The 12560-nt window shown below is 50.1% G+C and overlaps 1 protein-coding gene across 3 annotated transcripts in view; it reads right to left on the bottom strand.

The window, feature by feature from the left end:
- Positions 1-12560, bottom strand: part of CYTH3 (cytohesin 3) — a 101497-nt gene that overhangs the window by 8801 nt on the left and 80136 nt on the right. For all 3 annotated transcript variants that reach the window (XM_045461016.1, XM_045461014.1, XM_045461017.1), the window contains exons 5-6: positions 6425-6543; positions 500-580 (exon numbers count right to left, since the gene is read on the bottom strand). In XM_045461016.1, the coding sequence (XP_045316972.1) occupies positions 500-580; positions 6425-6543 (200 nt within the window). The remainder of the gene's footprint in view (positions 1-499; positions 581-6424; positions 6544-12560) is intronic.

Here is a 12560-nt window from a genome sequence, read left to right as displayed (position 1 = left end):
CCGGGCACTTCCACAGCAGCGGCCAGCGTGGCTCAGGGCCACGCAGGAGTGTCTGAGGGCCATCCTCCCCCACTCAGCCTGATACGCAGTGACACCTGGCTTTACCAGGACAAGACAGGGACCAGGGGGCCGCCTCTGATGGCTGAGCATCCACAGGTTTGCTGTCACACCTGGGGGGTGGGGGGGCACGCGCAGGGAAGGCACCCACGAGGCTGCTGATTTAGACCAAATGCAGCAAGAAGCGGGCCTGTACCCAGGTGGCACAGAGACTGAGCCGCAGAGCTTTCTGGGAAGAAAGTGCGCACCTGACTGTCAAATACCAGGGGAGAGCACAGAAGAGCAAAGGGGCTGGGGCCAGAGTGCACACCGGCGGTCCCACCAGGGCAGGCACCAGCTGGGTCCGAGAGTGCCTGTCGCGGGCCTCTGTGCTGTGAGCACCCGGCCTCTGGCTGCAGCTGCCCCCCACCTTCTCGAGAACAGCTGATGCTCCAACACTTACCTTAAGGCTTGGACGAGGTTCAGATCAGCAAACTCATGGAGCTCGACAAACGCTTGAAGAACTTTAATGTTGAAATCGTCCCTGGGAAAGAAAGCAAATGCGGTCCGAGGCCACTGCACAGGATTTCAATCCTTTCAAAAGGAAGACATTTCCTACAGCAAATGTTTGTGGTTTTTCATGCCGCGTAACTCAAAGTTAGGATCGGCGTGACCGCACGTCTGGTCTCAGGCTTCGGGCAGAGGGGACTCGACAGGACATTAGTTTACATCACAGTCAGTGCGGCCAGGGTAGGGAGGCCGTCGGGACACCCCAGGCGGCTGCCACAGCCATGCCCAGGCCCTGCGGCAGCACAGGGCCCAAAGGGCAAGATGCACGTGGTCTCCTGAGTTTCCTGAGCAGTGGCCTCAGACAGCGTCCATGCTTCACAGGTGGGCTGAGGGGGCCCAGTACCGGGTCCGAAGCTGGGTCAGTTTGGAAGAGCTTTTAAAACCAAACTAAGCGTGAGAATAAAGGGCCTGAACTTTTACATAAACGTGAAAGAGGCCAACAATGTGCTTCGCTGGGACTGGGATTTCACTCCACCCTGCTTCCCCAGGTTATGGTCACAAGGGACAGTAAGGACACCTCAGGCAGAGAAACGCTGTAGCTGCCACAGGGCGGCGTGGCCTCGGCAAGGCCGCAGCCACAAGTCAGGGGTCCGCCTTCCCCTCGGAGATGCCAGGCCAGTGCGCCATCAGTCAACCACAAGGAATGGCTGTGGCTCAGCGCCACCAGCAAAGGGAACCCCGGCAGCCACCCGCAGGGCTGCGCGGGGCACAGGCTCAGAGCACTGTACCCTCTTTTCCCTGAGCTGGGCGGCCGGCCGGGGGGAAGCTGCTGAGGCCGTGGGGTCCTGCGCACACGGGGCACTGATGCAGCGCCCCAGGAAGCAGCAGGCTCACGGCCCATGAGCACCAGTGACAAAGCCCGGGGAGCAGGCCCAACACCACAGGGGTTGGCCAATGGCCTGATGAGATGGCACCAGGGCACCAGAAAGGGCGCGGTCCCGGTGGGAGCACCTCAGGAATGGCAGCAGGCAGCCAGGTTAGAGCCACAAGGGTCTGCGTTAAAGGCAAACCCCCACCCACTCTCCCAACGCCTGCCTCTTGGCAAGAGGACAGCCGGGTTATCACACGCCCCCAGGGAAGGAGCTGAGGGCCTCCAGACCCGAGGGCGGGACCAGAGAAGAAAATCAAGCCCTACTCCAGCTGCCTATTTGTCCTCCGTCGAGAGGCGCTCCTGAGGCTCAGTCCTGGGTCTACTCTTCAGCTCCAGCCACACTCCCCATGGATTTAAACACCACCTCTGAGCCAGCCACACTGGGGCTTCTGTCTCCTGCGGGCCCCTTCTCTGAACCTTCCACCTGGATGCCCCCCACCCAAGCAGGCCCCCAAGGGGTCAACCGGCCCCAATGACCAGGCCCACGGCTGCTGCTGGTCTCTGTTGATGGTGGCTCCACCGCCAGAACTTCCCGCCAGCTTGATCTCAAACCCAGCTCGACCTCAAACCCGGAACCTGAGCACTTCTCACCCCGACCCCACCGCCGACCCCGCTCACCCCAGCCTGGTGGGAGCCACTCCCTGCTGGCCCCACTGCTTCTGCTGTTGCTCACCCACCACTCAACAGTCTATTCCAGAGTGGTCGGCTCGAGTTGTGACTCAGACCACGTCCTTCCCTGTCCCCCCAGGGATGGACAGAGGGCGCCATCGTCACCCTGAGAACCTCTGTCACCCTTCCCCTCCCTCTGTTCCAGCCACACGGCCCCAAACACACTAGGTAAGGCACACTCCCACCCATGACCCTCTGCCTGTCCTGCTGGCCTCCAACACAACACTTGCCTGCAGAACACCCTCGTCCCCTCTCTGCCCTTGCACAAACATCATGTTGTCAATGACAGGACCCTGACCAGCCCATCACAACCGGCTACTAACACCCCTACCTCAGCTCACCCAAAGCCCTTATGCGCCTCTACTCCGCCCCATCACCTTCCAACAAAGGACAGAAACGGTTTTCGTATTTATTATGCTTATCACGTAATGCCTGTGTCGTTCTGGCAGATTACAGCTCCCCGAGTGGGCGAATGCTTTTTTTTTTTTTTTTTTTTTTTTTTTTTTTTTTTTTTTTTAAGCACAACCCATGGGCCTAAAATGGAGTCTGGCATGGACTCAGAACTTCGCGTTTTTTGGAACTCCAATCCTGCAGGCACTCAGTATTTGTAGACTACAGGAAATTGCCGGACTGCACTTCACACAAGTTCTGCAGTTAATCTCATGTGCCTGCCAGAGAGCGGCGGAGAGCTCAGACTCAGGCCCTCATGGAAGCTGAGATTCAAGGAGGAGCCACAATCCCTGGGTCACTCATCAGGTTTTGTGGTTTGGTTTGGTTTTTGTCCTTTTTAGCAGCTCCATTCAAACCTAATTCCCACTCCATACGACTGTCCAATTTCAAGGGTACCATTCGATGGTTTCAAGTGTATCTGTGCAACCATCACCACGATCCATTCCTGAATACTTTTAACACCCCAAAAAGAAACCCCAGCCCCTTCTCCTCGCCCTCTGCCAGCCCCAGGCAACCACTGGTCTGCTCTTTGCGTGAATTCACCTCTTCTGAGCACTCCATATAAATGGAGGAACACAATACGTGGTCTTCGTGACTGGCTTCTTTTACGATCTTAGTGTGTTCGTCCAGATTGCGGCACATATCAGGCCTCTGCTTCTCCTCGCTGCCACGTAATACCCCACTGTATGGACATACCACATCGTGTTCGTCCGTCAGCTGAGGGATATCTGAGTTGATGGATCTGAACGGTTTCCACTCTTTGGCTATCAAGAATTAGGTGGCTATGAACATTTGTGCACAAGCATTTGTGCACACATAGGTTTTTATTTCTCTTGGGTATAAACCCGGGTCACATGGTGACTTTAGTATTTTCAGGAAGTGCCACAGCCACTTTTTTATCCAACTAGCAGCGTATGACTGATTTCTCCACATCCTTGGCAACATTTTTTGTTAACGTATGTTCATTTTTGAGAGAGGGGCACAGCGCAAACAGGGGAGTGGCAGAGAGAAAGAGGGAGACACAGAATCTTAACGGTCTTTTAAAATTATTACTATAGACACCTCAGTAGATGTCAAGTAGTATCCCACTGTGGTTTTGATCTGCAGCTCCCGGACAGCTAATGATGTTGACCATCCCATCATGTGCTTATTAGCCATTCTCCTTATGACCTTATCATAAACTGATTTATGGATCCTCTTGGGAGAAACATCTATTCCGAGACTTTGCTCATTTTATAACTGTCTTTTTATTATTGAGTGATTAAGACTTCTTCATATATTCTGGATAGAAGTCTTTATCGGATTTATACATGATTTATAAAAAAATTTCCCCCATTCTGTGGGCTGCCTCTTCACATTCTTGATGAGGTCCTATGAAGCACACGAGTTTTCAAGTTTGATGATATCCATTTTATCTATATTTTTCTTTTGCTGTTTATGTTTTTGGAGTCACATCTAAGAAACTCTTGCCTAATCCAAAGTCACAAAAGTTTACCCCTATGTTTTCCTCTAAGCGTTCTATAGTTTTCCTTCTTATGTGTAGGTCTTTGATCCATTTTCATTTTTGCGGACGCTGAGTGGTCCAGTAATATTCTTCCGCACGTGGACATCCAGCTGTATCAGACCATTGGTTGAAAAGACTATTGTTAGGATGCCTAGGTGGCTCAGTCATTTAAGCGCCCAACTTTGGCTCAGGTCATGATCTCGCAGTTTGTGGGTTCGAGCCCCACGCAGGGCTCTGTGCTGACAGCTCAGAGCCTGGAAACTGCTTTGGATTCTGTGTCTCCCCCTCTCTCCATCCCTCCCACCCTCCCTCCCTCTCTAAAAACAAACATTAAAAAAAAAAAAGCCATTCTTTCCCCCGCTGAACCATCTTGACATCTTTATTGAAAATCCTTTGGACAGTAAATGTGAGGGTTTATTTCTAGGTTCTTAATTCTATTCCATGACCTATAAGTCTATCTTTATGCCAGTACCACCCCATCTTAATTACTGTAGCTTCAGTCTGTCAAAAAATGTGAGTTCTGCAACTTTGTTCTTCTTTTTCATGATTGTGGCTACTTTCGTTCCCATGAATGTCTACGTTAATTTTGGGATGAGTTTGTCAACTTCTACAAAGAAATTAGCTGGGTTTTTATAGGGAATGAGTTAAATCTATAGATCAATGTAGGTGGTATTGTCCTCTTTGCAATACTAAGTCTTCCTATCCATGAACATGGGATATCTTTCTTTCCATCTATGCAGGCCTTTTCATTTTTTTTCAATGTTTTGTAGTTCACAGTAAAAATTTTGTACTATGTCAAATTTATTCCTAAGTGTTTTATTCTTTTTAATATTATTACAAAATGGAGCTGTTTTCTTAATATCTCTTCCAAATTTGTTCATTGCTACCATTTACAACTACAATTGAATTTGACATACTGGTCTTGTAACCTGCAGCCATACTGAACTTGTTAGTTCTAATGTTTTTAGTGATTCCTCAGGATTTTCTACACAGTGATTATGTCCTCTGCAAGCAAAGTTTCATTTCTTACTTTCCAAACTAGATGCTTTTTAATTTCTTTTTCCTGCCTAACTAGAACTGACAGTACCATGTTGAAGAGAAGTGGTGAGAGCAGTCAACCTTATCTTGTTCTTGCTCTAAGGAGAAAGCATGACGTGAACTTGGGGGTGTCACAGGTGCCCAACATCATGTCGAGGAAGTTCCTTTCTTCTCCTGGTTTGTTGAATGCTTTTGTCACGAGTCAGTGAATGCTGTCATATGCCTCTCCAGCATCTATTGGGATGATCATGTGGGTTTTGCGCTTTATTGTACTGATACAGTATATTACTTTGACTTTTGTATGCTGCACTAACCTTGCATTCATGGGGATGAGTACAGGTATATGGTCATTTTTATATATTGCTGGATATGATTAACTAATATTTACTTGAGGGTTTTTGCCCTAACAGTCATAGGAGACACTGCTATCTAGGTTGTAGATACTCCTCTGTAGGAGAGACAGAGAGAAACAGAGCACAAGCGAGGTGGGGGCAGAGAGAGAGGGAGACACAGAATCCAAAGCAGGCTCCAGGCTCTGAGCTGTCAGCACAGAGCCTAACACAGGGCTCGAACCCACAAACCGTGAGATCATGACCTGAGCCAAAGTCGGATGCTTAACCAATGGAGCCAGCCAGATGCCCCCGTAGGTTTTTTTTAAACTGTGGCCTCACAGAATGAGTTGGGAAGTGTTCTGCTTTCCGCCTTTGATCGTTTCAAAAAGCTAGAAACAGAAACCACCCTGGTTGAGCAACCAGTGGGCTTTTGTTTAAAAATGCTCATTTGGTCCTTGACCAGAACCTGCTTTTGCGTATTTGGGGGCTGTGCTGCCTTACTGAGACTTCTGCCCTCGGCTCTGCTAAGCAGGTCAAAGAGACCTTTAAGTGGAGAAGGCTGGAAACGTAGATCTGACCAGCTGGTCACCATTTAAAAAATTAACTAACTTCCTACTCATACCCGCAAGTAACAGGGGTAGGAAAACCACCAGGAAATCTGGTGCATTTCTGGACCAAACATGAAAAGAAGACTAAGATGCCTTCTGAGGCTCGGAGAAGAGGCTCGGAGAAGAGGCTGTGGCTCCCTGAGCGAAGTTCCAGAGAGCACAGACCCCCACCTGGCTCCCAAAGAGGCACCCCTCTCCCCTCGCAGGGCAGAGGAGAGGACGGGATGGGACTGAGCAAACCATTCCTGGGGAGCAGCACGGGTGCCCCCAGGCCCACAGGCAACTGAGACAGACCCTGATGTGGAGGGTGGACCCAGGTCAGGCTGCTCCTTCTCCTTCAACTTACCTCTCACCCAGATAGTCCCCGATCACGGTCTTATTTAGGCCTTCTCCTTTATACAGGAACTGGGCCACGTCCTCTGGGGAGCTCTGCAGCAGGTCATTCTCTATTAGAAACTGAATTCCCTGAAGAACATAAGGAAGGAAGCTCTCGTTAGGAGGGTTGCCCAGACTCCTTTGCAAAGACAGAAAGACATCTAGAGTGATGATCTCACCGGCTGGGCCAGGCAAAAATAACAGCATGCTCGGATTCTCACTCACACCCCATAGGACATTGTGTCCACCAGAGAAAAGCAAGTTCATTCCTCCTGGAAACTTAACAGGCTAAAAGGCAAATAAACAGGTTGCTGGACAAACCATTACAAGGAAGTTCTTAGAGATTTTAAAGGCAGAGGTAATAACAGCACTGAATTTCCCAAGCTCAGAAGAACAAATCTGCCGTGTGTGCACAAGAGGAACGCGTTGTACGTGGTCAGCCAAGCCAGGCCCTCCAAAGCTCCCCTTTTTCCTTGCCTTTCCTCACTAAATAATCACTTTCCCAGCCTCCCTTGTAACTAGAAGTGACCTTGTGACCTTGTAACTAGAACTGACCGATCTGGTCAGAAAGCAGTCTGCAGGGAGGACCTAGGGAAGGTGGTGCCTTCTTGATAAAAAGGGGCTCACAAGCAGACACCGCTCCTTCTTCCTCCTTCCTGCCGCGAATGCAGATGTGATGGCCGGAACCGTCACGGCCACCGGACGAAGGGAAAGGCCCGGACCAACACAGGGCCTGGGTCCTGACACTTGGGAGCCACTTGTCACACTGCAGCCACCTCTGCTGTGTGAGCAAACAGTGCACTGTGCAAGCTGTGTTTACAAGACTTTCTGTCGGCTGTGGCTGAATGTGTTCACTGATCCCTGGGCCACCGAGTCTAAGCCACTGAAAATTCATGCCCGCTTGAAGGCCTTAAAGGGCACAGGTGATGACGTCTAAGTTAAAGACTGCAGAGGGGCTGCTCTGCCCAAATTAGCCTTGCTCATCCCGGAGAAGTCATGATAAGACTGAATTAGTTGTGCTCATCCTGGAAAAGTTCTAATAATACTGTAATTTTACCTCGGACACAGCTTCTGAGCTGATTTCGAGATCCATGCCGGCAAAGCTCTTAAGGGAATTCTCTCATCTCTTTGCTACAGGTTCGGAGGTGATTTTCCAAATGAAACTCTCAGTGCCTGGGACCTGGGCTCCCTCACACCACATGGTCCATGCTGAGCTGTCAGCACGGAGTCAGACACGGGGCTCGAAACCACAAATGCCAAGATCATGACCTGAGCCGAAGTCTGGTGCTTAACCAACTGGGCCACCTAGACGCCCCACCACATGGTCCATCTGAAGTCTTAGTTTTTCAAACACGTGAATGTCCACAGCGGCCTTATTTAGAATTCCCCCAAACTGGCAACAACCCAACATCCAATCAGTGAGGAGAGAGAAACCTATTCTGGTAGATTCCATATGATGGAACACTACACAGCAGTGAGACAGAACAAACGCACTACATGGAACAATCTGACAGGCGTGATATGGAGTAAAAGGACGACACAGAGAGGACCTTAATTCCATTTACATCAAGTTCAAGACAAGCAACACTGCTCTGTGGGGACAGAGTGGAATTCGCTCACCAAGAGGGGACACAGACAGACGCTCCTAATGCCCCCCAACCACATATTGCTCTGGGCCACACGAGAATTTTAATTTGTAAGAATTCGTCAAGCTGTGCACTCAAACTTTGCGCACCATATGCTGTTCTTCAAAAAATAAAAAAGTTTACCAAAAACTCAGTGTGTCTGACTATCCTAAATTAACTCTCGTCTATTTCTGGTGGGAGCTGAAGCGAGCACAGACCCCCTGGGTACCGTCTCCCGAGCAAGAAGACATGCACAAACCGTAACAAAGCATTCCAGTCCCAAGTGTGCACCTGTCCCACCAGGTCCCCAGAAAACAAGCTATGGGACGAAAGTGATGACGCTGGTATCTCATCGCCCCAAGTGCCATTTGAACCCAGCACCCAGGGTGAGGCAGGTGCGGGAGCGTGGCGGATGGGAGGGGAGCTCTGGGTGGCAGGGCAGAGGTTTACTGTCTGACCTAACGTCCTTGGCAAAGAGGTCAGAGGCCACAGCCGCCCTGGTCTGCCTCTCTGGACTCCATGTCCCAAGGGCTCACAGACTGGCTGTGGGTGCAAGTGGTAGATGCTACAGCCCCCCAAACTGCAAGAACAGGGGCAGAGAGCATCCAAAGGAGCCCAAGATCCGGGGACCAAGGGACCAGCACAAACAGATGCTCCCTGGGGTATGCCTGGCTGGCATCTGGAGCGACATCCCTGGCCTAGTGTTTCATGACCACTGTGGCTGTGACGGTGGCCAGGGTGGTGGCCCGTGGTTCTGAAACCGCAAGCTGCAGGCTGTTTTGCAGCCAGGTCCCCGTGGCCACTTCCCTTCTGCCCATGCTACTGCACCTTACAACCTTGGTGGGGCCATCGCTCTGAGAGGGTCCTGTATCCGTCCAGCCCTGCACTCTCTTCAGCCTCCCAGCAGCCCCCAGAGTCCGTAGGCCCAGCAATTTCTGCAGTCGCAAGGCCCCGGGCACTCCATCAGTCTATGCTGCTGGGCCTGGTGATAAGCTCTCCAGAGCTGCTCATGACCTGCCCTACAATTCCAGCACTAGGAAGGTCCTCAGGGAGGAGCCTCAAAAACTGGGATCTGAGAAGAGCAAGTAGGTTCGGAACAAGGTAATCCTGTCTGCACTTCAAGGGTACAGAAGGCGCCAGAGGAGCCCCAAGTCAAGCTCCAGCTCCCTCTGCAAGAGGCACCGGAAAACACGGAGCCAATGGGGGCAAGCCCAGGCCAGCGACTAGTCAGAGAAAATGGAGCAAAAGCTCGAGTCAAAGAGAGCATTTATTCAGGAGAAACCAGACCCAGAAGCAGAGGAGGAAGACACAGAAGCCGTCCTCGTACAAGGCAGGGGAGGCATCACCGTCCATGTGACGTGGACGCCGAGACTACAACGATGGGTCCACAAGCCGGGGGACCACCAAGGACCACTGGCAGCCGCCACAGGCTGGGAGGGAGGCACAGAGCAGACCCTCCGTCAGAGCTTCTGGAAGGAACCGACCTGCCCACACCCGGACCTCACACTTCTGGCCTCTGGGACTGTGAGACACCGCATTTCTATTGTTTTAAGCCACCAAGTCTGTGGCCATTTATTCTAGCAGCCCAGGACCCGAATACGGTAGGCCAATACTAATAAATGTCCTAGTATTATTAGATAACATGAATGTTTCAAAATACTATTTAGAAAATCAAACAGTAGAATCTACTGAAGGCGGGGGGGTGGGGAGGGACCATTCACCCCATTACACCTACCCCATCTCTCCCTATTTCCTTATTTTCAACCTGGGCACCTTCTGCTCTCAATGTGTGTCTCAATCAGAACATGCCTGGACTTTACTGCTGTTTTCCTTTTAACCTAATGTGAAGGTGCTTGTAAGAGGTCACGGGGCCAAATCAAACTTCTGGGGCTTATGGATTTGATACACTCGTTCCTGAGCCTTCACTTATGCTGTGTATTTGTGATGTCTTTTCAGCCTTCTGTTGAATTCAAGTTTTCTGTATTCAATTTTTCTGAGTAATTCAGAAATCCTACCTTATCCCTGTTTTTGGCGGTTCCTCTTAAAATTTTACTTTAAACTCACATTCAGCTGTGAACATCTAGAACACCTTGGCCAGCGTTTACTTCCCTCCTTCCCTTCTCCCTTGCTACGTATATACAGTTGACCCTCAAACAATGCAGGGGTTAGGGGCTCCAACACTCCAGAGTCAAAAGTCTGCATAAATCTTTTTTAAATTTTTTTTTTTTTGAACGTTTATTTATTTTTGAGACAGAGACAGAGTATGAACGGGGGAGGGTCAGAGAGAGAGAGAGAGGGAGACACAGAATCCGAAACAGGCTCCAGGCTCCGAGCTGTCAGCACAGAGCCCGACGCGGGGCTTGAACTCACGAACCGCGAGATCATGACCTGAGCCCAAGTCAGACGCTTAACCGACTGAGCCACCCAGGCACCCTGCATAAATCTTTTTTAAAAAAGATTTTTAGGGGCACCTGGGTGGCTCAGTCGGTTAAGCTGCTGACTTCGGCTCAGGTCATGATCTCACAGTTCATGGGTTCGAGCCCCGTGTCGGACTCTGTGCTGACAGCTCGGAGCCTGGAGCCTGCTTCCGATTCTGTGTGTGTCTCTCTCTCTCTCTGCCCTTCCCCTGCTCATGATCTGTCTCTCTCCCTCTCAAAAAATTAAATAAACATTTAAAAAAATTAAAAAAGATTTTTTTAAACATTTATTTTTGAGAGAGAGAGACAAAGTGTGAGCTGGGGAAGGGCAGAGAGAGAGAGGGAGACACAGAATCTGAAGCAGGCTCCAGGCTCTGAGCTGTCAGCACAGAGCCCGACGCACAGCTCAAACTCACGAGCCGTGAGATCATGACCTGAACCAAAGGTGGATGCTTAACTGAGCTGCCCAGGCGCCCCTGCAAGTAACTTTTAAATTAAGAAAAAATTGTACTGCTTATTTTTTGAGAGAGAGAAAAAAAGTGCATGGGGGAGGGGCAAAGAGAGAGGGAGACAGAGAACCCGAAGTAGGCTCCACACTGTCCGTGCAAAGCCCAACACGGGGCTCAAACCCATGAACCGTGAGATCATGACCTGAGCTGAAGTCGGATACTCAACTGACTGAACGAACCAGGAGGCCCGTAACTTTGGACTCCCCAAAAACCCAACTACTAAAAGCCTACCGTTGACCAGAAACCTTACCAATAACATAAGCAGTCAATTAACCCATTTTATACCTTATATACATTACGTACTATATTCCTACAATAGTATCACAAGGTTACGATATCACAGTAACAGTCTTAGCATAGTTAGCTGGAGAAAAGAAAATGTCACTGAGAAACTCATGGGGAGAAAATACATTCACAGGCCTGAACTGTACGTATTGAAAACAAAAACCCAGGTGTTCACTGGACCCGTGCTGTTCAAGGGTGAACCGTAGGGAGATACTCTAGGCCTTTGGTTTGAAAATACTCCTTCACCAATCTCTCACTTAGACTTAACTGAACGTTTGCTGGCTTCTCTGAGTCTGTCCCGCTTGGTCCTGCAGCTGCTCTTGGATTCGTGGTTTTTTCCAGGTGCACTGCTCCCAGAAGGTCTTTGCGGTTACTTTCATGAGTCCTTGCGTATCTGAAGTGTCCTCACTGGTCTCCTCATGGGCAACAGTCTTGATACACGGAATTCTAGGTTTTAAGTCCCGCCTCCTCCCTGCTGTCTTTTATCCAGCGTTGCTGTTGTGATTCCTTTTTTCTTAATCTGGTCTTTCGTCCCTGGAAAGCCAGTGATTTTCTCTTTATCCACAAGTTTCCTGGCATTTTACTTGACATTTCTATGTACAAGTTTTTTAAACCTTTATCCTGCTTGGCCTACAGTGAGCCCTTTAAATTTGAGGGTTTTATCTTAATCTAGTTCAGAAATATTCCAGTATTTCTTTGAAATACATCCTCCACTCTGGCTTCTGTTCTCTCCTCCTGGGACTTCTGCTCGATGAAAGCGGGGCTGCCCGACATGCTCCCCAATCTTGCGGACCTGCCCAGAGCTCCGGAGAGAACCACGTAGCGCCACGGCCCAGCCTGCCCGTGGCCCCATCCCTGCTCCGTGCCACAGGTTTCTAAGGGTGTCATTCTTCACTCAACAGTCAGCTGAGTGTCCGACTTTGGCTCAGGTCACGATCTCATGGTTCGGGGGTTTGAGCCCCATGTCAGGCTTTGCGGAGATGGCGGAGATCTTTTCCACAACTCCGTTTTTGCACTGAGGACAAGCAACACGCTATCATCTCTGATGCGATGTATAATACACAAAACTGCCCTACTTTTAACATTTCCATGTTGGTTCTGTTCCTGGAGTTTCACGTCTCTCTCACGAGGTCAAGCAGCTTGTACATTTGGTGATTCCTGGTTGTGCGTTCACCTTTGTACCGAAGGTTCTCCGGTGGCCAAACCGAACGCCATTGGTTTCTGGAGTGGGTGACGGGCCCAGGGGGTGCTCAGAAACTGGTCTCTGGGAG

This window comes from Leopardus geoffroyi, chromosome E3 (assembly GCF_018350155.1).
Source record: "Leopardus geoffroyi isolate Oge1 chromosome E3, O.geoffroyi_Oge1_pat1.0, whole genome shotgun sequence".
Taxonomy (NCBI): domain Eukaryota; kingdom Metazoa; phylum Chordata; class Mammalia; order Carnivora; family Felidae; genus Leopardus; species Leopardus geoffroyi.
The sequence above is the reverse complement of the archived record's forward strand: the minus strand, read 5'-3'. Positions and strand labels throughout refer to the sequence as shown.